Consider the following 22398-nt stretch of genomic DNA (forward strand, 5'->3'; position numbering starts at 1 on the left):
GCAGGGGACATGGCTGGGGACAGGCTGGGGACATGGGGACATGGCTGGGGACATGGTGCCACACACCTACTGCGGCAAGGGCGTGTGCCTGCTCACCGGCATCATGGTGAGCCTGGGGACATGGGGACATGGCTGGGGACAGGCAAGGGACATGGGGACATGGCTGGGGACATGGCTGGGGACATGGCTGGGGACAGGCTGGGGACAGCCAGGGGACATGGGGACATGGCTGGGGACATGGGGACGGGCTGGGGACATGGGGACAGGCTGGGGACATGGTGCCACACACCTACTGCGGCAAGGGCGTGTGCCTGCTCACCGGCATCATGGTGAGCCTGGGGACAGCCTGGGGACACGGGGAGATGAGGGGTCTCAGCCCTGGGGACACCATGAGGGGACACTGCCTTGGGGACACAACGAGGGGTGGTGACACCGTGAGGGGACACTGCCTTTGTGACGCCATGATGGGACACCATAAGGGGACACCATGAAGGGACACCATGAGGGGACATTGTGAGGGGTGGTGACACTGTGAGGGGGCACCATGAGGGGACACTGCCTTGGGTACACCATGAAGGGCACCATGAGGGGACACTGCCTTGGGGACACCATGAGGGGACACCATGAGGGGACATTGTGAGGGATCTCTGCCTTGGGGACACCATACGGGGACACCATGAAGGCTGGTGACACCGTGAGGGGACATCATGAAGGCTGGTGACACCATGAGGGGACACCATGAGGGGTGGTGACACTGTGAGGGGACATCATGAAGGCTGGTGACACCATGAGGGGACACCATGAGGGGACACCATGAGGGGTGGTGACACTGTGAGGGGACACCATGAGGGAACACTGCCTTGAGGACGCCATGAAGGGCGCCATGAGGGGACACTGTGAGGGGTCTCTGCCTTGGGGACACCATGCAGGGACACCATGAAGGGACACCATGAGGGGACACCATGAGGGGGCCCTCCCTTGGGGACACGGTGAGGGGTGGTGACACCACGAGGTGACACCGTGAGGGGACCCTCCCTTGGGGACCCCCCAAATGAATGCGGGCATGCAAACGAGGGGGCGGAGCCAACGCTGTCCCCGCTGTCCCCGCGGTCCCCGCAGGGCGCGGGCTGCACGGCGCTGGTGGTGGCCGTGGTGGCCCGGAAGCTGGAGCTGACCAAGGCCGAGAAGCACGTGCACAACTTCATGATGGACACGCAGCTCACCAAGAGGGTGAGAGCGCCGGGAACGGGGGAAATCCTGGGGAAAACGGGAAAAACCCGGCAGAACCCGTAAAGGTGGGGAGATCCCGCTAAAAATGGGGGAAATCCCATTAAAATCTGTTAAAATGGGGAAAATCCTATTAAAATCCCATTAAAAAGGTGGAAAATCCCATTAAAATCCGTTAAAATGGGAAAAAACCCCATTAAAAATGGGAAAATCCCATTAAAATCCCATTAACATCGGGGAAATCCCATTAAAATCCGTTAAAATGGGAAAAAATCCCATTAAAATCCCATTAAAAATGGGAAAAATCCCATTAAAATCCCATTAAAAAGGTGGAAAATCCCATTAAAATCCATTAAAATGGGAAAAAACCCCATTAAAAATGGGGGAAATCTCATTAAAATCCATTAAAATGGGAAAAATCCCATTAAAATCCCATTAAAAAGGTGGAAAATCCCATTAAAATCCGTTAAAATGGAAAAAAACCCATTAAAAATGGGAAAATCCCATTAAAATCCGTTAAAATGGAAAAAACCCCATTAAAAATGGGAAAAACCCATTAAAATCCCATTAACATCGGGGAAATCCCATTAAAATCCGTTAGAATGGGGAAAATCCTATTAAAATCCCATTAAAAAGGTGGAAAATCCCATTAAAATCCGTTAAAATGGGAAAAAACCCCATTAAAAATGGGAAAATCCCATTAAAATCTGTTAAAATGGGAACAAACCCCATTAAAAATGGGAAAATCCCATTAAAATCCGTTAAAATGGGAAAAAACCCCATTAAAAATGGGAAAATCCCATTAAAATCCCATTAACATCGGGGAAATCCCATTAAAATCCGTTAAAATGGGGAAAGTCCCATTAAAATCCCATTAAAAAGGTGGAAAATCCCATTAAAATCCGTTAAAATGGGAAAAAACCCCATTAAAAATGGGAAAATCCCATTAAAATCTGTTAAAATGGGAAAAAATCCCATTAAAATCCCATTAAAAAGGTGGAAAATCCCATTAAAATCTGTTAAAATGGAAAAAACCCCATTAAAATCCCATTAACATCGGGGAGATCCCGCTAAAAATGGGGGAAATCCCATTAAAATCCGTTAAAATGGGAAAAAACCCCATTAAAATCCCATTAAAAATGGGGAAAATCCCATTAAAATCCGTTAAAATGGGAAAAAAAACCCATTAAAAATGGGGGAAAATCCCATTAAAATCTGTTAAAATGGGAAAAAACCCCATTAAAATCCCATTAAAAATGGGAAAAATCCCATTAAAATCCCATTAAAAATGGGGAAAATCACATTAAAATCCCATTAAAAATGGGGAAAATCCCATTAAAATCCCATTAAAAATGGGGGAAATCCCATTAAAATCCATTAAAATGGGAAAAAACCCCATTAAAATCCTATTAAAATGGGAAAAAAATCCCATTAAAACCTGGGAATGCCACATTAAAACTGAAGAAAAATTTCATTATGGCCATGAAAATCTGGATTAAAATTGTGATAAAAACCCGATTAAAACGAGGAAAAACCCCAAAAATCCAAGGGAACGCCCATAAAAAATGGGGAAAAAATGGGGAAAAAAAGGGGGAAAATGGGAAAAAATGGGGAAAATGGGGGAAAATCCCATAAAAATGGGAAAACCCCATTAAAATCTGGGAATGCCATGTTAAAATGAGGAAATATTCCATTGTGACCGAGAAAATCTGGATTAAAATTGTGAAAAAAAAAACCAATTAAAACGAGGAAAAAACCCAAAAAACCAAGGGAACGCCCATAAAAAATGGGGGGAAAATGGGAAAAATGGGAAAAAATGGGGAAAATGGGGGAAAATCCCATAAAAATGGGAAAACCCCATTAAAATCTGGGAATGCCACGTTAAAATGAGGAAATATTCCATTGTGACCGAGAAAATCTGGATTAAAATTGTGAAAAAAAACCAATTAAAACGAGGAAAAAACCCAAAAAAACAAGTGGAAAATGGGGAAAAATGGGAAAAAATGGGGAAAAATCCCATAAAAACGGGAAAACCCCATTAAAACCTGGGAATGCCACATTAAAACTGAAGAAAAATTTCATTATAACCGTGAAAATCTGGATTAAAATTGTGATAAAACCCCAATTAAAAATAGGAAAAAACCCAAAAAACCAAGGGAACGCCCATAAAAAATGGGGGGAAAATGGGCAAAAATGGGGAAAAATGGGGAAAAATGGGGAAAAAATGGGGAAAAATGGGGAAAAATCCCATAAAAATGGGAAAACCTCATTAAAATCTGGGAATGCCATGTTAAAATAAGGAAATATTCCATTGTGACCGAGAAAATCTGGATTAAAATTGTGAAAAAAAACCAATTGAAACGAGGAAAAAACCCAAAAAACCAAGTGGAAAATGGGGAAAAATGGGAAAAAAATGGGGGAAAATCCCATAAAAATGGGAAAACCCCATTAAAACCTGGGAATGCCACATTAAAACTGAGGAATATTTTCATTATGACGATGAAAATCTGGATTACAATTATGATAAAAACCCGATTAAAACGAGGAAAAAACCCAAAAATCCAAGGGAACGCCCATTAAAAATGGGGGAAAAATGGGGAAAAATGGGGAAAAATGGGAAAAAATAGGGGAAAATCCCATAAAAATGGGGAAAATCCCATTAAAACCTAGAAATGCCACATTAAAACCGAGAAAAAATTCTGTTATAGCCATGAAAATCTGGATTAAAATTGTGAAAAAAACCCGATTAAAACGAGGAAAAAACCCAAAAAACCAAGGGAATGCCCATAAAAATGGGGGAAAAATGGGGAAAAATGGGGAAAAAATGGGAAAAAATGGGGAAAATGGGGAAAAATCCCATTAAAATGGAAAAACCCTATTAAAACCTGGGAATGCCACGTTAAAACCGAGGAAAAATTCCGTTGTGACCGAGAAAATCTGGATTAAAATTGTGAAATAATTCCATTAAAATGAGGAAAAAACCCAAAAAACCAAGGGAACGCCCATAAAAAATGGGGGAAAAATGGGGAAAAAATGGGGAAAAATGGGGAAAAATGGATTTTTTCTGGAAGCCAGGGGTGACTTTTGGGCTTTGGGGCGGCAGGTGAAGAACGCCGCCGCCAACGTGCTCAGGGAGACGTGGCTGATCTACAAGCACACCAAGCTGGTGAAGAAGATCGACCACGCCCGAGTTCGGACCCACCAGCGTAAGTTCCTCCAAGCCATCCATCAGTAAGTGCCACCGCTTTTCCTGCTTCCTTGTCACCTCCCCCGTGTCCCCAGAGCGGGGGTGACCTCGGGGACAGCAGTGGGTGGGTTGGGTTTGGTGCCCTGGTGGTGGTTCTGTGTTTGTCACCTGGTCTTGGTGGCCTCGCCTGGCTGTCCGCTGTCCCCAAGCCCGCTGTCCTCATCCTCTGTCCTTGTTGTCATCTCCTGGCCTTGAGCTCTACCCCATCCTTGTCCCCATTCCTTGTCCCCATTGGTGTCCCCATTCCTGTCCCCATCCTTGTCCCCATTCCTGTCCCCATTCTTGTCCCCATTCTTGTCCCCTGTTCTTGTCCCCATTCATGTCCCCTTTCCTTGTCCCTGTTCCTTGTGCCTATCCTTGTCCCCGTTCTTGTCCCCATCCTTGTCCCCATTCTTGTCCCCATTCATGTCCCCTTTCCTTGTCCCCATTCTTGTCCTCTGGCCTCGTCCCCATTCTTGTCCCCATTCCCTGTCCCCTGGTCTTGTCTCCATTCCGTGTCCCCATTCCTTGTCCCCATTCTTGTCCCCATTCCGTGTCCCCATTCCTGTCCCCTTTCCTTGTCCACATTCTTGTCCCCTGTCCCCCATTCTACTGTCCTGCCCTCCTTGCCTTGTCCTCTACCCCATTCTTGTCCCCATTCTTGTCCCCGTCCCTCATTCCCTGTCCCTCATTCCCGCTGTCCTTGTCCCCTCTCCTCTCTCCTTGTCCCCATCCCCTGTCCCCTGTCCTTGTCCCCATCCTCTGTCCCCCTCCCCTACTCCATCCCTGTCCCCTTGTGCCATTGTGTGTCCCCCCCCGCTGTGCCTGTCCCTGTCCCTGTCCCTGTCCCTGTCCCTGTCCCTTCCCTGTCCCCATTCCTGTCCCTGTCCCTGTCCCCTCCCTATCACTGTCCCCATCCCTGTCCCCTCCCTATCCCTGTCCCCATCCCTGTCCCTATCCCTGTCCCCATCCCTGTCCCTGTCCCCGTCCTTGTCCCCATCCCTGTCCCCATCCCTGTCCCTGTCCCTGTCCCTGTCCCTGTCCCTGTCCCCTCCCTGTCCCTGTCCCTGTCCCCTAACTGTCCCCGTCCCTGTCCCTGTCCCCTGTGGGGACCCCCGACCTTTGGGGTGACCCCCGGGCTCCCCCATCTCCGGGCTGGGGTCTGGGGGTGGCCGGGGGTGGCCTGGCTGGGACAGGGGGGTCCCCAAGTGTCCCTTTCCGGGGTCCCTCGGGGCGGTGGCGGTGTCGTTGTCGCGCTGTCCCCTCGCCTTTAACCCTTTGTTTTCCCTCTGCTGCGCCGCCCCCGCAGAGCTCAGAAGTAAGTGCCCCTCCCCCCTCCCCTCCCCCACCCGGCTTCGCGCGGGCTCTGCCGCCACATTTGGGGTGGGGGGGACACCCTAAAACCCGGGGGGACACCCGAGGGGACACCCTAAAACCCGGGGGACACCCCAAAAACCGGAGGGACACCCTAAAACCCGAGGGGACACCCCAAAACCCAGGGGACACCCCAAAAAAAGAGGGGACACCCCAAAAACCCGAGGGGACGCTCCAAAAACCGAGGGGACACCCCAAAAACCCGAGGGGACACCCCAGAACCTGAGGGGACACCGCAAAACTCGGGGGGACACCCCAAAAACCCGGGGGACACCCCAAAACCCCAGAGGACACCCCAAAAACCGGAGAGACACCCTCGGGGGGACACCCCAAGAACCGAGGGGACCCCCTCGGTGTGGGGGGGGGGGGCTGCACGTTTGGGGGAGGGGCTGCATGGAGGAGGACAGAGGTGACAGAGGTGACAGAGGTGACAGAGGTGACAGAGGTGACAGCGCTGCTGGGGTGGTGACAGCGCTCCTGGGATGGTGACAGCGCTGCTGGGGTGGTGACAGTGCTGCCGGGGGGTGACAGCGGTCCTGGGGTGGTGACAGCACTCCTGGGATGGTGACAGCGCTGCTGGGGTGGTGACACTGCTGCCGGGGGGTGACAGCGGTCCCGGGAGTGTCCCCAAGGCTGCCATTGTCCCCTCAGGCTGAGGAGTGTGAAGATGGAGCAGCGCAAACTCAACGACCAGGCCAACACCCTGGTGGACCTGGCCAAGGTGAGCTCCAGAAAACCCCATTGCTGTGGGGTCAGCCCCAAAAACCCCATTGCTATGGGGTCAGCCCCAAAAACCCCATTGCTATGGGGTCAGCCCTAAAAACCCCATTGCTGTGGGGTCAGCCCTAAAAACCCCATTGCTATGGGGTCAGCCCCAAAAACCCCATTGCTGTGGGGTCAGCCCCAGAAAACCCCATAGCTGTGGGGTCAGCCCCAAAAACCCCATAGCTGTGGGGTCAGCCCCAAAAACCCCATTGCTGTGGGGTCAGCCCTAAAAACCCCATTGCTGGGGGGTCAGCCCCAAAAACCCCATTTTTATGGGGTCAGCCCCAAAAAACCCCATTTTTATGGGGTCAGCCCCTAAAAACCCCATTGCTGTGGGGTCAGCCCCAAAAACCCCATTTTTATGGGATCAGCCCTAAAAACCCCATTGCTGTGGGGTCAGCCCCAGAAAACCCCATAGCTGTGGGGTCAGCCCCCAAAACCCCATTGCTGTGGGGTCAGCCCCAAAAACCCCATTGCTGTGGGGTCAGCCCTAAAAAACCCCATTTTTATGGGATCAGCCCTAAAAACCCCATTTTTATGGGATCAGCCCTAAAAACCCCATTGCTGTGGGGTCAGCTCCTCCCTGACCCCAAACCCCCCCCATATTTTTGGGGTGCCCCTGCCCCGTGTCCTGTTGCAGATGCAGATGGTGATGCCTGACCCCAAACCCCCCCTGTTTTTGGGGTCCCCCTGCCCTAACCCCCCCCATATTTTGGGGTCTCTCCCCCTAACCCCCCTGTTTTTGGGGTCCCCTGGCCCCCCCCCGTTTCCGGCGCAGACGCAGTCGGTGATGCCTGACCCCAAACCCCTCCCATATTTCGGGGTCCCCCCTAACCCCCCCATATTTCGGGGTCCCCCCTGACCCCCCCCTGTTTTGGGGTCCCCCCTGAACCCCTCCTGTTTTTGGGGTACCCCCTGACCCCCCCCTGTTTTGGGGTCCCCCTGACCCCCCGTTTCTGGCGCAGACGCAGTCGGTGATGCCTGTCCCCTGACCCCAAACCCCCCATATTTCGGGGTCCCCCTGACCCCCCCCTGTTTTTGGGTTCCCCAAACCCCCCCATATTTCGGGGTCCCCCCTGACCCCCCCCATGTTTTTGGGGTCCCCCTGACCCCAACCCCCCCCCCCACTCCCCCGTTTCTGGCGCAGACGCAGTCGGTGATGCCTGACCCCTAACCCCCCCATATTTCAGGGTCCCCCCTAACCCCCCCATATTTCGGGTCCCCCCTGACCCCCCCCTGTTTTTGGGGTCCCCCCTGACCCCCCCCTGTTTTGGGGGTCCCCCCTGACCCCCCCCTGTTTTGGGGGTCCCCCTGACGCCCCGTTTCCGGCGCAGACGCAGTCGGTGATGCTGGAGCTGCTGTCGGAGCTGCAGGAGCGGCACGAGGAGCTGAGCCGCCGCCTGGGGGCGCTCGAGGCGCAGCTGGAGGCGCTGGGGGGGCTCCTGCAGGCGCTGCCCGCGCTGCTCGGCCGAGCCCTGCGCCAGCCCGGCCGCGCGGGGACAGCCCCGGGGACAGCGGGGACAGCCCTGGGGACAGCTCCGGGGACAGCGGGGACAGCCCTGGGGACAGCGGGGACAGCGCTGGGGACAGCGGGGACAGCGCTGGGGACAGCCCTGGGGACAGCGGGGACAGCCCTGGGGACAGCCCTGGGGACAGCGGGGACAGCGGGGACAGCCCTGGGGACAGCCGTGGGGACAGCGGGGACAGCCCTGGGGACAGCTCCGGGGACAGCGGGGACAGCCGTGGGGACAGCGGGGACAGCCCTGGGGACAGCGGGGACAGCGCTGAGGACAGCGGGGACAGCCGTGGGGACAGCGGGGACAGCCGTGGGGACAGCTGGGACAGCCGGGACAGCCATGGGGACAGCGCTGGGGACAGCCAGGACAGCGCTGGGGACAGCCGGGACAGCGGGGACAGCGCCGGGGACAGCCGGGACAGCCATGGGGACAGCCGCCGAGAGAGCCACGGGGACAGAGGGGACAGCGCCGGGGACAGCCGCGGGGACACCGCGCCACACCGCCGCCACCGCGCCCTGCAGCCCCCGCCGCGGTGGCAGTGACAGCGACAGCGACAGCGCCCGGGACAGTGACAGCGCCCGGGCCGCCTCGGACAGCGGATGAGGGATGGTGGCTGGACAGCGAGTGTCACCTGTGTCACCTGTGTCACCCGTGTCACCTCGGACAGCGGCTGGGTGTCACCCGTGTCACCCGTGTGTCACCTCGGACAGCGGCTGGGTGTCACCCGTGTCACCCGTGTGTCACCTCGGACAGCGGCTGGGTGTCACTCGTGTCACCCGTGTGTCACCTCGGACAGCGGCTGAGGGGCGCTGGGGACCCCCCCCCCGTCCCCTTCTGTCACCTGGGACAGCAGGTGACCCCGTGGGGGGGGGGGGGGGTTGGGGACACCCCCAGACCCCTCTGTGTCCCCCCTGGTTTTGGGGTTCAGGGGGGGGGTCTCCCATCCCCTCGCTCCCCCCTGATTTTGGGGTGTGGGGTGGTCACAGACCCCTTTGTGTCCCCCCGCAGTTTTGGGGTGCAGGGGGGTCACAGACCCCTTTGTGTCCCCCAGAATTTGGGGTTCAGGGGCGTCACAGACCCTTCTGAACCCCGCCGAATTTGGGGTGCGGGGGGGGGTCCCAATCTCCTCACACCCCCCTGATTTTGGGGTGCGGCGGGGGGTCTCCCATCCCCTCGCTCCCCCCGCAGTTTTGGGGTGCAGGGGGGGGTCACAAACCCCTTTGTACCCCCCAGAATTTGGGGTGGGGGGTGGTCTCAGACCCCTCTGTGTCCCCCCCCCGGTTTTGGGGTGCAGGGGGGGTCCCCGAGTTGATCTCTGGCCATCGTGTGGCCGTTGCCGTAGCTTTGTTCTGGAAAGCTCTGTATACAAACTCCTGCCTTCACTGTGCTGGACCCCCCCAAAAACCCCCCCGGGACCCCCCCGGGACCCCCCAAAATCCCTCCTGGACCCCCCCCAAGCGGTGGGAGCCGAGCTGAGCCTTTTTTATTTGGGGGGGGGGGGAGGGGACAAGGGACAGAGGGGACAAACCAGGAGCCATGAGAGGTTTTTTGGGGTGGGGTCTCAAATTTGGGGTTTGGGGGGGGGACACCCCCGTGGTGACCCCTAAAATGGGGCGGGGGCGTGTATTTTTTGGAGGGGGGGGGGTCTCCATTCGTGGCTCCGCCCCCCCAAAGTGACCTTGGTGACGTCACCTCTCTGTGCCTCAGTTTCCCCCAGCTGGAAAATTTTTGGGGGGGGGGTGGGTGGGATTTGGGGAGGGGGTGGCACCCCTGGATGCAATACTGAGCCCATCCCCCATCCTCCTGGGGGGGTCAGGACCCCTCCCCACAACCCTGGACCCCTCCCCGGGGGGGTTCTGCCCCCCCCTGCGCTGTGGGGGGGTTCTTGGGGGGGGATTTGGGGAAATTTGGGGTTTTTTGGGGGGATTTGGGGGGGGCTGAGGCGCAAATTAAAGGAGCCTGAACTGCACGTGTGGCTCTCTGCTTGGCCTGGGGGGGGGTTGGGGGATTTTGGGGGATTTTTGGGGATTTTGGGGGCGGTTTGGGGGATTTTTGGGGGGATTTGGGGGATTTTGGGGGAATTTTTAGGGGGTTTGGGGGGGATTTTTGGGGGATTTGGGGGTTTTGGGGGAATTTTTAGGGGTTTCGGGGGATTTGGGGGAATTTTGGGAGATTTTTGGGGATATTTTGGGATTTTGGGGCCGTTTTGGGGGAATTTTTAGGGATTTTGGGAGATTTTGGGGGGGATTTTTGGGGATTTTTTGGGATTTTTGGGCCGGTTTTGGGGGAATTTTTAGGGAGTTTTGGAGGGGATTTTTGGGGGAATTTTGGGGGTTTTTGGGGAATTTTTAGGGGGTTTAGGGGGATTGGGGGGGATTTTGGGGGGGATTTTAGGGGATTCTTGGGGATTTTTTGGGATTTTGGGGCGTTTTGGGGGAATTTTTAGGGGGTTTTGGGGGGGATTTTTGGGGGGATTTTTGCGGGGATTTGGGGGCCATTTTGGGGGTTTTGGGGGGATTTTGAGGGGTTTGGGGGATTTTGGCCGGATTTTTGGGGTGATTTTGGGGGATTTTTGGGTTTCCCCCTTCCCGGGAGCTCCCCCCACCCTGGGAACTTTGTGGGGTTTCGGGGCAGATTTTGGGGGACCCCAGACCCTTTTTTGGGGCGCCGCGAGGGTTCGGGGACACTCCGTAGGTGGGGGAGGGGGGGGTGGTGGCCCCGTGGTGGCCCCGTGCGACAATGGGGGTGGCGCGAGGCTGTCAATGATTAACGCGCGGTGCCTGGCGGTGGTGGCACTGGTGGCACTGGTGGCACTGCTGGTGGCACTGCTGGTGGCACTGCTGGTGGCACTGGGGAGCAGCCAGGGGACATCGCGCTGTGCCCGGGGGTCGCGTGTGTCCCCTCCCCATGCGACGGGCAGGTAACGGCGGTGGCAGGGGACAGGACACCGGCCATTGTCCCCAAGGGCTGGCACGGGGAGGGGACACGGGGAGAGGGGACACGGGGCCACCAGTGGGTGCTTCCCGCTCGTCCCAGCCCAAACTGGGGACAGGGGACACCCCGGGGGACACGGTGGCCTCGCGGTGCCGCCGAGGAGGGACGGCCGCAGGTGGCCCGCGGGGGGAAACTGAGGCACGGCGACACCGCCACTTCTGTGTCCCCTCCAGGGGTGGCCTCGGAGCGCCAGGAGCCCCGCGGGGGTGCCGGGAGCGGTGACATCCCCGCGAGGTCCCCACCCCGGCGCCACCTCAGCGCCGCCACCCCCCGTGTGGCGATGTCACCGCCGCCAGCGCGTGCCAGGCGTGTCACCTTCCAGGACGAGCTGGGGACAGCGCGGGGGGCGCGAGGGGACGGCGCTGGGTCCCCAAAAGTGTCCCCAAGGATGTCACTGTGGTCGGGGGCTGTGTCCCCAAAAGTGTCACCGCGGCCGGACGATCCGTCCCGGAAGGATCCGTCCCGACATTCCCGGGCCCGGCTGGATCCATCCCAGAATTCCAGGGCCCGGTGGGATCATTCCCGGCTGGATCCATCCCGATCCTGCTGGGATCATTCCCGGCATTCCCCATCCCGGCTGGATCCATCCCAGTGTGATTCCCAGCATTCCCGGGCCTGGTGGGATCATTCCCGACTGGATCCATCCCGACATTCCCAATCTCAGCAGGATCCACCCCAGAATTCCCCATCCCGGTTGAATCATTCCCGGCATTCCCGATCCCGGCTGGATCCATCCCTGAATTCCCGATCCTGGTGGGACCATTCCCAACATTTCCCATCTTGGCTGGATCCATCCCAACGTTCCCGATCCCAGCTGGATCCACCCCAGTCCCCGTTGGATCATTCCCGGCATTCCCGATCCCGGCTGGATCCATCCCAACATTCCCGATCTCATCAGGATCCATCCCAGAATTCCCGATCCCGGTTGGACCATTCCCAATATTCCCGATCCCAGCTGGATCCATCCCGATCCCGGTGGGACCATTCCCCACATTCCCAATCCCAGCGGGATCCATCCCAACATTCCCGATCTCAGCAGGATCCATCCCAGAATTCCCGATCCCGGTTGGACCATTCCCGATATTCCCAATCTCTGCAGGATCCATCCCAGAATTCCCGATCCCGGTGCGATCATTCCCGATATTCCCGATCCCAGCTGGATCCATCCCGATCCCAGTGGGATCATTCCCAGCATTCCCAAGCCCATCTGGATCCATCCCAAAATTCCCCATCCCGGCTGGATCCATCCCAGAATTCCCCATCCCGGTGGGATCATTCCCGATATTCCCGATCCCGGCTGGATCCATCCCAGAATTCCCGATCCCGGCAGGAACAATCCCGGCTGGATCCACGCCGATCCCGGTGGGATCATTCCCGATATTCCCGATCCCGGCTGGATCCATCCCAGAATTCCCGATCCCGGCAGGAACAATCCCGGCTGGATCCACGCCGATCCCGGTGGGATCATTCCCGATATTCCCGATCCCGGCTGGATCCATCCCAGAATTCCCGATCCCGGCTGGATCCATCCCAGAATTCCCGATCCCGGGGCGATCATTCCTGACTGGATCCATTCCCGATCCCGGCCGGATCCCCCCCGATCCCGGTGCCACCGGAGCCGCGACAATCGGGGACACCCTGGGACACCCCCTCCCCAAATTTTGGGGTTTTTGGGGAGGCCCCGCCCCCTTCCCCCCCCCCATGTGTCCCTTGCCCCTCCCCCCGGGAACGGAGGTAATTAAACATTAATTAATTCATTCATTACCTTCGGTAATTAACACCCAAAAATCTCCGCTGGTTTTTAGGGGGGCGGGACCTCCATCCGCCCCTCCCCCTCCCCACTTTGGGGGTCCCCAATTTCCCCTTTTGTCCCCCCCAAAATGTCCCCAACCCTCCCCCGCTTGGGCCCCGCCCCCTTTTTAACCCCTCGGTGCCCGGTGCTGCCCCCCCCGCCCTCCCCGGGGGCGGGACCCGGGGCCGGTCCCGCAGCGCCGCCGCCGCCGCCGCCTCCGCCGCTCCCGGCTGCCATTTTAAGGTGAACAAAGCGGCGGAGAGGCGGCAGGTGAGCGGCTCGGCGGGACCGGGAACCCCCGGTACCGGCAGCGGTACCGGCACCGGCAGCGCGGGGGGAGGGCGGTACCGGAACGGGAGGGAGCACCGGGGGGTGGGGGGGGTCTCCGCTCCCCGCTGCGCACGGAGGGGTTCGTCCTTCCCCGAGGCACCGGGGGCCCCGCCGCGCTTCTCTCCGGTACAGCGGGCCGGACCGGGAGCGGCCACGGGATTCCACAGCGGTACCGGGGTCCCCACCGGCACTCGGGTCCCCGCCGGTACCGGGTTCTAAAGCGGAACCGGGGTCCCCACCGGGTCCACACCGGTACCGGGGTCCCCACCGGCACTCGGGTCCCTGCCGGTACGGGGTTCTAAAGCGGTACCGGGGTCCCCACCGGCACTCGGGTCCCTGCCGGTACCGGGTTCTAAAGCGGTACCGGGGTCCCCACCGGGTCCACACCGGTACCGGGGTCCCCACCGGCACTCGGGTCCCTGCCGGTACCGGGTTCTAAAGCGGTACCGGGGACCCCACCGGCACTCGGGTCCCCGCCGGTACCGGGTTCTAAAGCAGAACCGGGGTCCCCACCGGGTCCACACCGGTACCGGGGTCCCCACCGGCACTCGGGTCCCCGTCGGTTCCGGATTCCAGAGCGGTACCGGTGTCCCCACCAGCACTCGGGTCCCCGCCGGTACCGGGTTCTAAAGCGGAACCGGGGTCCCCACCGGCTCCGCACCGGTACCGGATTGTCCACCGGCACTCGGGTCCCCGTCGGTTCCGGATTCCAGAGCGGTACCGGTGTCCCCAACGGCTCCGCACCGGTACCGGGCTCCCCGACACCGCCGAAATCCCCTCCGTGCTGCCCCCGGTAGCGCTCCCGGTACCGGAGCCGTCCCCGGCCCCGCCGCCACCGGCGACACCGCGCTCCGGTCACCGCTGCGGGTCCCGGTGGCCTCCCGGGGGTTCCCGGTGGGGTCGAACGGGGGGATCCGCCCGGTACCGGGGGATTTGGGATCGGTGAGACCGGGAGATTTGGGATCGGTGGGACCAGGAGATTTGGGCTCGGTGGCACCGGGAGATTTGGGCTCGGTGGCACCGGGAGATTTGGGCTCGGTGAGACCGAGGGATTCGGGATCGGTGGCACCGGGAGATTTGGGCTCGGTGGCACCGGGACCCTTGGGCACCCCCAAAACTCCTCCCCGCCCCTCCCGCGGGTCCCACCGAGCCCCGGTACCACCGGCACGGGCTCCCGGTTTGGGTTTCCCGCAGGAATTCCCGTTTCCCGCAGCGATCGTGGGGATTTTTTTGGGGTTTTTTTTGGGGTCTCTGCCTGGCCCAGGCGGGGTCCCCACATTTAAGCCCCCCGCCCCAATTTTCCAGCCGCTCTGCCCCACGTGACCTCAGTAATTAGAATTATTGTTAATTATTTTGATGATTTGGATTTTTTAATCCGGCCGGATCAGCTCAGGCCCCGCTTCCCACAGGGAATTCCAACAATCCCAATTAATTCCCTGCCGGCTCCGGAGCTGTTGGGGACAGGGAGGTGACACCGAGAGCCCGGCGTGCCTGGGGTGGCACCGGCTGGTGACTCACCGTGCCTCAGTTTCCCCACGTCAACGCCGTGCCTCAGTTTCCCCATAAAACTTCTGTAGCGTCTCCGAGGATTTTGTGGGATCTCCAAAGTTTTTTTTGGGGTTCTCCAAGGATTTTTGGTAGGATCTCCAAGGATTTTTTGGGGGTTCTCCAAGGTTTTTTTGGTGGGGTCTCCAAGGTTTTTTTGGTGGGGTCTCCAAGGTTTTTTTGTGGGTTTTCCAAGGGGTTTTGTGGGATCTCTAAGGGGTTTTTTAGGGAAGGTCTCCAAGGTTTTTCTGGGGGTCTCCAAGACATTTTTTGTGGGGTGTCCAAGGACTTTTTTGGGGGTTCTCCAAGAATTTTTTGGTGTGGTCTCCAAAATTTTTTGTGGGTCTCTCCAGGTTCTTTTTGGTGGGTTCTCCAAGGTTTTTTTGGTGGGTTCTCCAAGGATTTTTTTGGTGGGGTCTCCAAGATTTTTTGTAGATCTCTTCAGGTTCTTTTTGGGGAGGTTTCCCAGCTCTTTTTAGTGGGTTCTCCAAGGTTTTTTTTGTGGGATCCCCAAGGTTTTTTTGGTGGGCTCTCCAAGGTTTTTTTGGTGGGTTCTCCAAGGTTTTTTTAGTGTGTTCTCCAAGGTTTTTTTGGTGGGTTCTCCAAGGTTTTTTTAGTGTGTTCTCCAAGGTTTTTTTGGTGGGCTCTCCAAGGATTTTTTGGTGGTCTCTCCAGGTATTTTTTGGGGGTGTCTCCAAATTTGTTTGTGGAGTCTCCAAGGCTTTTTTTTTGTAGGATCTCCAAAGTTTTTTTGGGGGGTTCTCCGGGCTTTTTTTGGTGCGATCTCCAAGGATTTTTTGGGAGCTCTCCAAACTTTTTCGCGGGGTCTCCAAGATTTTTCTTGGCAGACCAACAAAAATCTTGGATCTCCAAGTTGTTATTTTTTTTGATGACATCTCCAAAGCTTTTTGGACGTGCCTCAGTTTCCCCACACAAACCTCCGTGCCTCCCACTCCCTCCTCCCCAGCTGGGTGGCGACGGTGACAAAGGGACCAAAGTCCTTCCCGCCGGCGGCGACAGAACCACCCCGGAGATCTTTCCGTCTGTCCCCGCAGGGATGTTCACCAAGAAACCCTACGACAGCGCCTACGGGCCACCTCCCACCTCCTACGGGCCACCGACGGGCGACTATGGCTACGATTTCACCGCCCGCTCGCCTCCACCGGGCTCCTACTACGTGGAGGACGTGCCTCAGCTTTTCTACAAGTGGTCGTCGCCGCCGGGGCTGGTGCGGCTGCTGGAGGGCGCGGTGATGCTGCTGTGCGTGGCCGTGTTCGCCTGCGTGGCCTCCACGCTGGCCTGGGATTACGGCTACGGTTACGGCTACGGCGGCGTGCTGGGCACCGGCCTCGGTGGCTACTACGGCTCCGGTTACTACGGCAGCGGGGTGAACTACGGCTACGGTTACGGTGGATACTACGGAGGCGTCACCAACCCGCGGGCGGCCAACGGCTTCATGATCGCCATGGCCGTGCTCTGCTTCCTAGCCCAGCTGGGCTTGTTGGTGGCCAGCTTGAGCAAGTCCAGCGGGTCGCGGTCGCGCCGGTTCTACCTGGTGGTCATCGTGGTCAGCGCCCTGCTGGCCTTGGTGATGTTGGTGGCCAGCATCGTCTACGTGGTGGGGGTGAACCCGCAGGCGCAGATGAGCGGCGGGGGCTACTACTACAGCCCGCTGCTGGCCATGTGCAGCCAGGTGTACGCCGGGGGCGCCGTGCTCAACCAGTACCTGTACCACTACTGCACCGTGGACCCGCAGGAGGTCGGTGGGGACGGCGGGGATGGGGCCACCGGGAGGGGGATGGGGCCACCGGGAGGGGGACAGGGCCACCGGGAGGGGATGGGGACCATCAGGAGGGGGCAGGGGCTACTGAGAGGGGACAGGGACCACCAGGAGAGGATGGGGGCCGCCGGGAGGGGGACAGGGCCACCGGGAGGGGATGGGGACCATCAGGAGGGGATGGGGACCTCTGGGAGGGGGACGGGGCCACCGGGAGGGGATGGGGCTACTGGGAGGGGGCAGGGACCACCAGGAGGGGATGGGGACCATCAGGAGGAGACAGGGGCTACTGGAGGACAGGGACCACTGGGAGAGGACAGGGGCTACTGAGAGGGGACAGGGACTACCAGGAGGGGATGGGGACCACCAGGAGGGGATGGGGACCATCAGGAGGGGACAGGGGCTACTGGGAGGGGACAGGGACCATCAGGAGGAGACGGGGCCACTGGGGAGGGGGATGGGGCTACTTTGAGGGGGCAGGGGCTACTGAGAGGGGACAGGGACCACCAGGAGGGGATGGGGACTACCAGGAGGGGATGGGGACCACTGGGAGGGGATGGGGGACCACCAGGGAACAGAGACTACTGGGAGGGGACAGGGACCACTGGGAGGGGACAGGGGCTACTGAGAGGGGACAGGGACCACCAGGAGGAGGCAGGGGCTACTGGGAGGGGACAGGGGGTACTGGGAGGGAACAGGGACCACCAGGAGGGGATGGGGACCACTAGGAGGGGACAGGGGCTACTGAGAGGGGACAGGGACCACCAGGAGGGGATGGCAACCATTGGGAGGGGACGGGGACTACTGGGAGGGGATGGGGACCACCAAGAGAGGATGGGGACCAGTGGAGAGGGGACAGGGGCTACCGGGGGGATGGGGACCACCAGGGAATGGGGATCACTGGGTGGGAACAGGGACTACCGGGGGGACAGGGACCACCGGGCAAGAGGTGGCACAGGGACCACCGGGAGAAGACAGGGGGTGAGGGAAGGACCTCCATGGAAAGGTTTGGGATTCGGGAAGGGCAGAGAAAAATTTGGGATTCAGGAATCAGCCCCGCCCCCTCGCTCACCTCCCCCCTGCTCTTGCCCGAGCCAACCCCAAACCGCAGCGATCCCAAAGCATTCCCGGGATGTCCCGGTCCTGGATCCCGGTCCCAAATCATTCCCAGACCCCAATCCCGGTCCCGTCCGTGGCCAGGCCGGGGCCGCTCCCCGCGCCGGGGCTGGAATTGGAATGCGGCGCTTCCAGCCCGGCCGGTGGGACCGGGAGCGCCCGGGGCCGCCCGGGACTGGCACGGGACGGGGCCGGCCCGGGATGGGGCCCGGGACTGGCACGGGACGGGGCCGGCCCGGGATGGGGCCCGGGACGGGGCCCGGGACTGGCACGGGATGGGGGCCCGGCCGTGCCCGGCTGGCACCGGGAGCCCCGGATCCTGCCCGACCTTCCCAAAGCCCGAACCTTCCTTAATCCCAAACCTTCCCCATTCCCAAACATTTCCTGTCCTTTTAGAACCCCCAAACTTCCCAAATCCCAAATCTGAGGTTTGGGAAAGAGAGGAAAGGTTTGGGATTTGGGGAGCTTTTGGATCTGGGATTTGGGGAGGAGAGGAAAGGTTTGGGATTTGGGGAGGAGAGGAAAGGTTTGGAATTTGGGAAAGGTTTGGGGTTTGGGATTTGGGAAGGACTGGGAAAGGTTTGAGATTTGGGAAAGGTTTGGGGTTTGGGAAGCACACCGAGAATCTCTGGGATTGGGCTCACCGAACACCACGAGGATTTTGGGGATGAAAGCCCCAATCCCAGGAATCCCCAAAACCTGAATCCCCGAATCCCCAAATCCCCAAACTCCCAAATTCCCAGTTCCCCAAATCCTTGAATCCCTGAATCTCCAAACCCTGAATCCCCGAATTCCCAAATCCCCAAATTCCCAACCCTGAATCCCCAAATTCCCAAATCCCCAAACCCCAAATCCTTGAACACCCAAATCCCCAATCCCCAAACCACGAATCCCTGAATTCCCAAATGCCCAAATCTCTGAACCCCCAAACCCCCAAATCCCCAAACCCCAAATCCCAAACCCCAAACCCCAAATCCCCGCTCTCCCCCAGGCCGTGGCCATGGCCTGCGGGTTCCTGGCTATGCTCCTGCTGTGCCTGATCTGCGTGCTGGCGCAAATCCCCAAACCCCCAAATCCCAAAGCCCAAACCCTAAATCCCCAAATCCCAAACCCCAAATCCCAAATCCCTGCTCTCCCCCAGGCCGTGGCCATTGCCTGCGGGTTCCTGGCCGTGCTCCTGCTGTGCCTGATCTGCGTCCTGACGCAAACCCCCAAACTCCAAATCCCAAACCCCCAAACCCCAAATCCCCAAATCCCAAACCCCAAACCCCAAATCCCAAACCCCAAATCCCCGTGCTCCCCCAGGCCGTGGCCATGGCCTGCGGGTTCCTGGCCGTGCTCCTGCTGTGCCTGATCTGCGTGCTGGCGCAAATCCCCAAACTCCAAACCCCAAACCCCCAAACCCCCAAACCCCAAATCCCAAACCCCAAACCCCAAATCCCCGCTCTCCCCCAGGCCGTGGCCATCGCCTGCGGGTTCCTGGCCGTGCTCCTGCTGTGCCTGATCTGCGTCCTGGCGCAAACCCCCAAACTCCCAAACCCCCAAATCCCAAACCCCAAATCCCAAACCCCAAACCCCAAATCCCAAACCCCCAAACCCCAAATCCCCGCTCTCCCCCAGGCCGTGGCCATGGCCTGCGGGTTCCTGGCCGTGCTCCTGCTGTGCCTGATCTGCGTCCTGGCGCAAACCCCCAAACTCCCAAACCCCCAAATCCCAAACCCCAAATCCCAAACCCCAAACCCCAAATCCCAAACCCCAACCCCCAAATCCCCGCTCTCCCCCAGGCCGTGGCCATGGCCTGCGGGTTCCTGGCCGTGCTCCTGCTGTGCCTGATCTGCGTGCTGGCGCAAATCCCCAAACCCCCAAACCCCAAATCCCCGAATTCCCAAACCCCCAAACCCCAAACCCCAAATCCCAAATCCCCGCTCTCCCCCAGGCCGTGGCCATGGCCTGCGGGTTCCTGGCCGTGCTCCTGCTGTGCCTGATCTGCGTGCTGGCGCAAATCCCCAATCCCCAAACCCCCAAACCCCAAACCCCAAATCCCAAACCCCAAATCCCCAAACCCCAAATCCCAAACCCTAAATCCCCAAATCCCAAACCCCCAAATCCCAAATCCCCGCGCTCCCCCAGGCCGTGGCCATCGCCTGCGGGTTCCTGGCCGTGCTCCTGCTGTGCCTGATCTGCGTCCTGATGCAAACCCCCAACCCCCAAACCCCCAAACCCCAAATCCCAAACACCCAATCCCCAAACCCCCAAACCCCAAACCCCAAACCCCAAATCCCAAACCCTAAATCCCCAAATCCCAAACCCCCAAACCCCAAATCCCAAACCCCCAAATCCCAAATCCCCGCGTTCCCCCAGGCCGTGGCCATCGCCTGCGGGTTCCTGGCCGTGCTCCTGCTGTGCCTGATCTGCGTCCTGATGCAAACCCCCAAACCCCAAACCCCCAAACCCCAAATCCCAAACACCCAATCCCCAAACCCCCAAATCCCAAACCCCAAACCCCAAACCCCCAAACCCCAAACCCCAAATCCCCGCTCTTCCCCAGGCCGTGGCCATGGCCTGCGGGTTCCTGGCCGTGCTCCTGCTGTGCCTGATCTGCGTGCTGGCGCAAATCCCCAAACTCCCAAACCCCCAAACCCCAAACCCTAAATCCCCAAATCCCAAATCCCCGTGCTCCCCCAGGCCGTGGCCATCGCCTGCGGGTTCCTGGCCGTGCTCCTGCTGTGCCTGATCTGCGTGCTGGCGCACCGGACGCGCAGCAAGATCTGGCGGTACGGCAAGCACAACATCTGCTGGGAGCGAGCGCCCGCCGAGCCGCGGGGCCCCGACGTGGAGGAGTGGGTGAGAGCCGGGGCTGGGCTCTGGGGTCTGGGGTCGTTTGGGGTCTGGGGCTTGGGCTTTGGGGTCTGGGGCTTGGGGTTTGGGGTCATTTGGGGTTTGGGGTTTGGGGTTTGGGGTCATTTGGGGTCTGGGGCTTGGGCTTTGGGGTTGTTTGGGGTGTGGGGTTTGGGGTTTGGGGTCATTTGGGGTGTGGGGTTTGGGGTCATTTGGGGTGTGGGGTTTGGGGTTTGAGGTCGTTTGGGGTCTGGGGTTTGGGGTTTGGGGTCATTTGGGGTGTGGGGTTTGGGATCTGGGGTCGTTTGGGGTCTGGGGTTTGGGGTCATTTGGGGTTTGGGGTTTGGGGGTTATTTGGGGTTTGGGGTTATTTGGGGTGTGGGGTTTGGGGTCGTTTGGAGTTATTTGGGGTTTGGGCTTTGAGGTTATTTGGGGTGTGGGGTTTGGGGTTATTTGGGATCGTTTAGGGGTTATTTGGGGTGTGGGGTTTGGGGTCATTTGGGGTTATTTGGGGTTTGGGGTTTGAGGTTATTTGGGGTGTTGGGGGTTTGGGGTTTGGGATCGTTTTTGGGGTTATTTGGGGTGTGGGGTTTGGGGTTTGGGGTTATTTGGGATGTTGGGAGTTTGGGGTTTGGGATTGTTTGGGATCGTCTTTGGGGTTATTTGGGATGTTGGGGGTTTGGGTTTGGGCTCGTTTGGGGTTATTTGGGGTGTTGGGGGTTTGGGGTTTGGGATTGTTTGGGGTTATTTGGGGTGTGGGGGTTTGGGGTTTGGGGTTATTTGGGGTGTTGGGAGTTTGGGGTTTGGGGTTATTTGGGGTGTTGGGAGTTTGGGGTCTGGGATCGTTTTTGGGGTTATTTGGGGTGTGGGAGTTTGGGGTTTGGGATCGTTTTTGGGGTTATTTGGGGTGTGGGGGTTTGGGATTGTTTGGGGTTATTTGGGATGTTGGGATTTGGGATAATTTTGGGGTTATTTGGGATGTTGGGGGTTTGGGGTTATTTGGGGTCATTTTTGGGGTTATTTGGGGTGTGGGGGTTTGGGGTTTGGGATTGTTTTTGGGGTTATTTGGGGTGTGGGAGTTTGGGGTTTGGGATCGTTTTTGGGATTATTTAGGGTGTTGGGATTTTGGGGTGGTTTGGGGTTATTTGGGATGTTGGGATTGTTGGGATCTCGGGGATTGGGATCGCTTTTGGGGTTATTTGGAATGTTGGGAATGTTGGGATTGCTGGGAGCTCGGGGTTGGGGTTGTTTAGGGTTATTTGGGATGTTGGGAATGTTGGGATTGTTGAGAGTTTGGGGTTTGGGGTCACTTGGGGTTATTTGGGATGTTGGGAGTTTGGGGTTTGAGATCGTTTTTGGGGTTATTTGGAATGTTGGGAGTTTGGGATTGTTGGAAATGTTGGGATCGTTGGGTTTTGGGGGATTGTTGGGAGTTTGGGATTTTGGGGTTTTGGGATTGTTGAAGTTTTTGGGATGGTTGGGTCTTTGGAGATCGTTGGGAGTTTGGGATTGTTGTGTTTCTGGAGATGTTTGGGGATTGTTGGGCTTTGGGATTTTGGGATTGTTGAATGAATCTTTTGGGATTGTTGGGAGTTTGGGATTGTTGGAAATGTTGGGATTGTTGGGTTTTTGGGGTTTTGGGATTGTTGAATCTTTTGGGATCGTTGGGAATTTGGGATTGTTGAAGTTGTTGGGATTTGGGGATTGTTGGAAATGTTGGAAATGTTGGGGTTTTTGGGATTGTTGGGATTTTGGGGTTTTGGGATTGTTGAATCTTTTGGGATTGTTGGGAGTTTGGGATTGTTGAAGTTGTTGGGATTTGGGGATTGTTGGAAATGTTGGGTTTTTGGGATTGTTGGGATTTTGGGGTTTTGGGATTTGGGGATTGTTGAAATTT

General features: G+C 58.1%; 2 protein-coding genes across 5 annotated transcripts in view; both read left to right on the forward strand.

The window, feature by feature from the left end:
• Positions 1 to 14548, forward strand: part of KCNN1 (potassium calcium-activated channel subfamily N member 1) — a 26873-nt gene extending 12325 nt beyond the window's left edge. Inside the window, exons 5-15 of the mRNA XM_059870266.1 lie at positions 1120 to 1230; positions 4331 to 4458; positions 6479 to 6548; positions 7927 to 8083; positions 11277 to 11613; positions 13093 to 13351; positions 13393 to 13477; positions 13584 to 13751; positions 13802 to 13888; positions 13939 to 14030; positions 14531 to 14548. Of these exons, the coding sequence (XP_059726249.1) occupies positions 1120 to 1230; positions 4331 to 4458; positions 6479 to 6548; positions 7927 to 8083; positions 11277 to 11613; positions 13093 to 13351; positions 13393 to 13477; positions 13584 to 13751; positions 13802 to 13888; positions 13939 to 14030; positions 14531 to 14548 (1512 nt within the window). The remainder of the gene's footprint in view (positions 1 to 1119; positions 1231 to 4330; positions 4459 to 6478; positions 6549 to 7926; positions 8084 to 11276; positions 11614 to 13092; positions 13352 to 13392; positions 13478 to 13583; positions 13752 to 13801; positions 13889 to 13938; positions 14031 to 14530) is intronic.
• Positions 13068 to 22398, forward strand: part of OCLN (occludin) — a 17738-nt gene continuing 8407 nt past the window's right edge. The window contains exons 1-3 of one of the 4 annotated variants that reach the window (XM_059869916.1): positions 13068 to 13165; positions 15826 to 16529; positions 20349 to 20507. In XM_059869916.1, the coding sequence (XP_059725899.1) occupies positions 15828 to 16529; positions 20349 to 20507 (861 nt within the window). In that variant the 5' untranslated portion in view covers positions 13068 to 13165; positions 15826 to 15827. Of the gene's footprint in view, positions 13166 to 14266; positions 16530 to 20348; positions 20508 to 22398 lie in introns of those variants that run through there. The other 3 variants (XM_059869917.1, XM_059869914.1, XM_059869915.1) reach the window with 3 other exon arrangements.

The sequence above is a fragment of the Haemorhous mexicanus genome, chromosome 29 (assembly GCF_027477595.1).
Source record: "Haemorhous mexicanus isolate bHaeMex1 chromosome 29, bHaeMex1.pri, whole genome shotgun sequence".
Lineage (NCBI taxonomy): Eukaryota > Metazoa > Chordata > Aves > Passeriformes > Fringillidae > Haemorhous > Haemorhous mexicanus.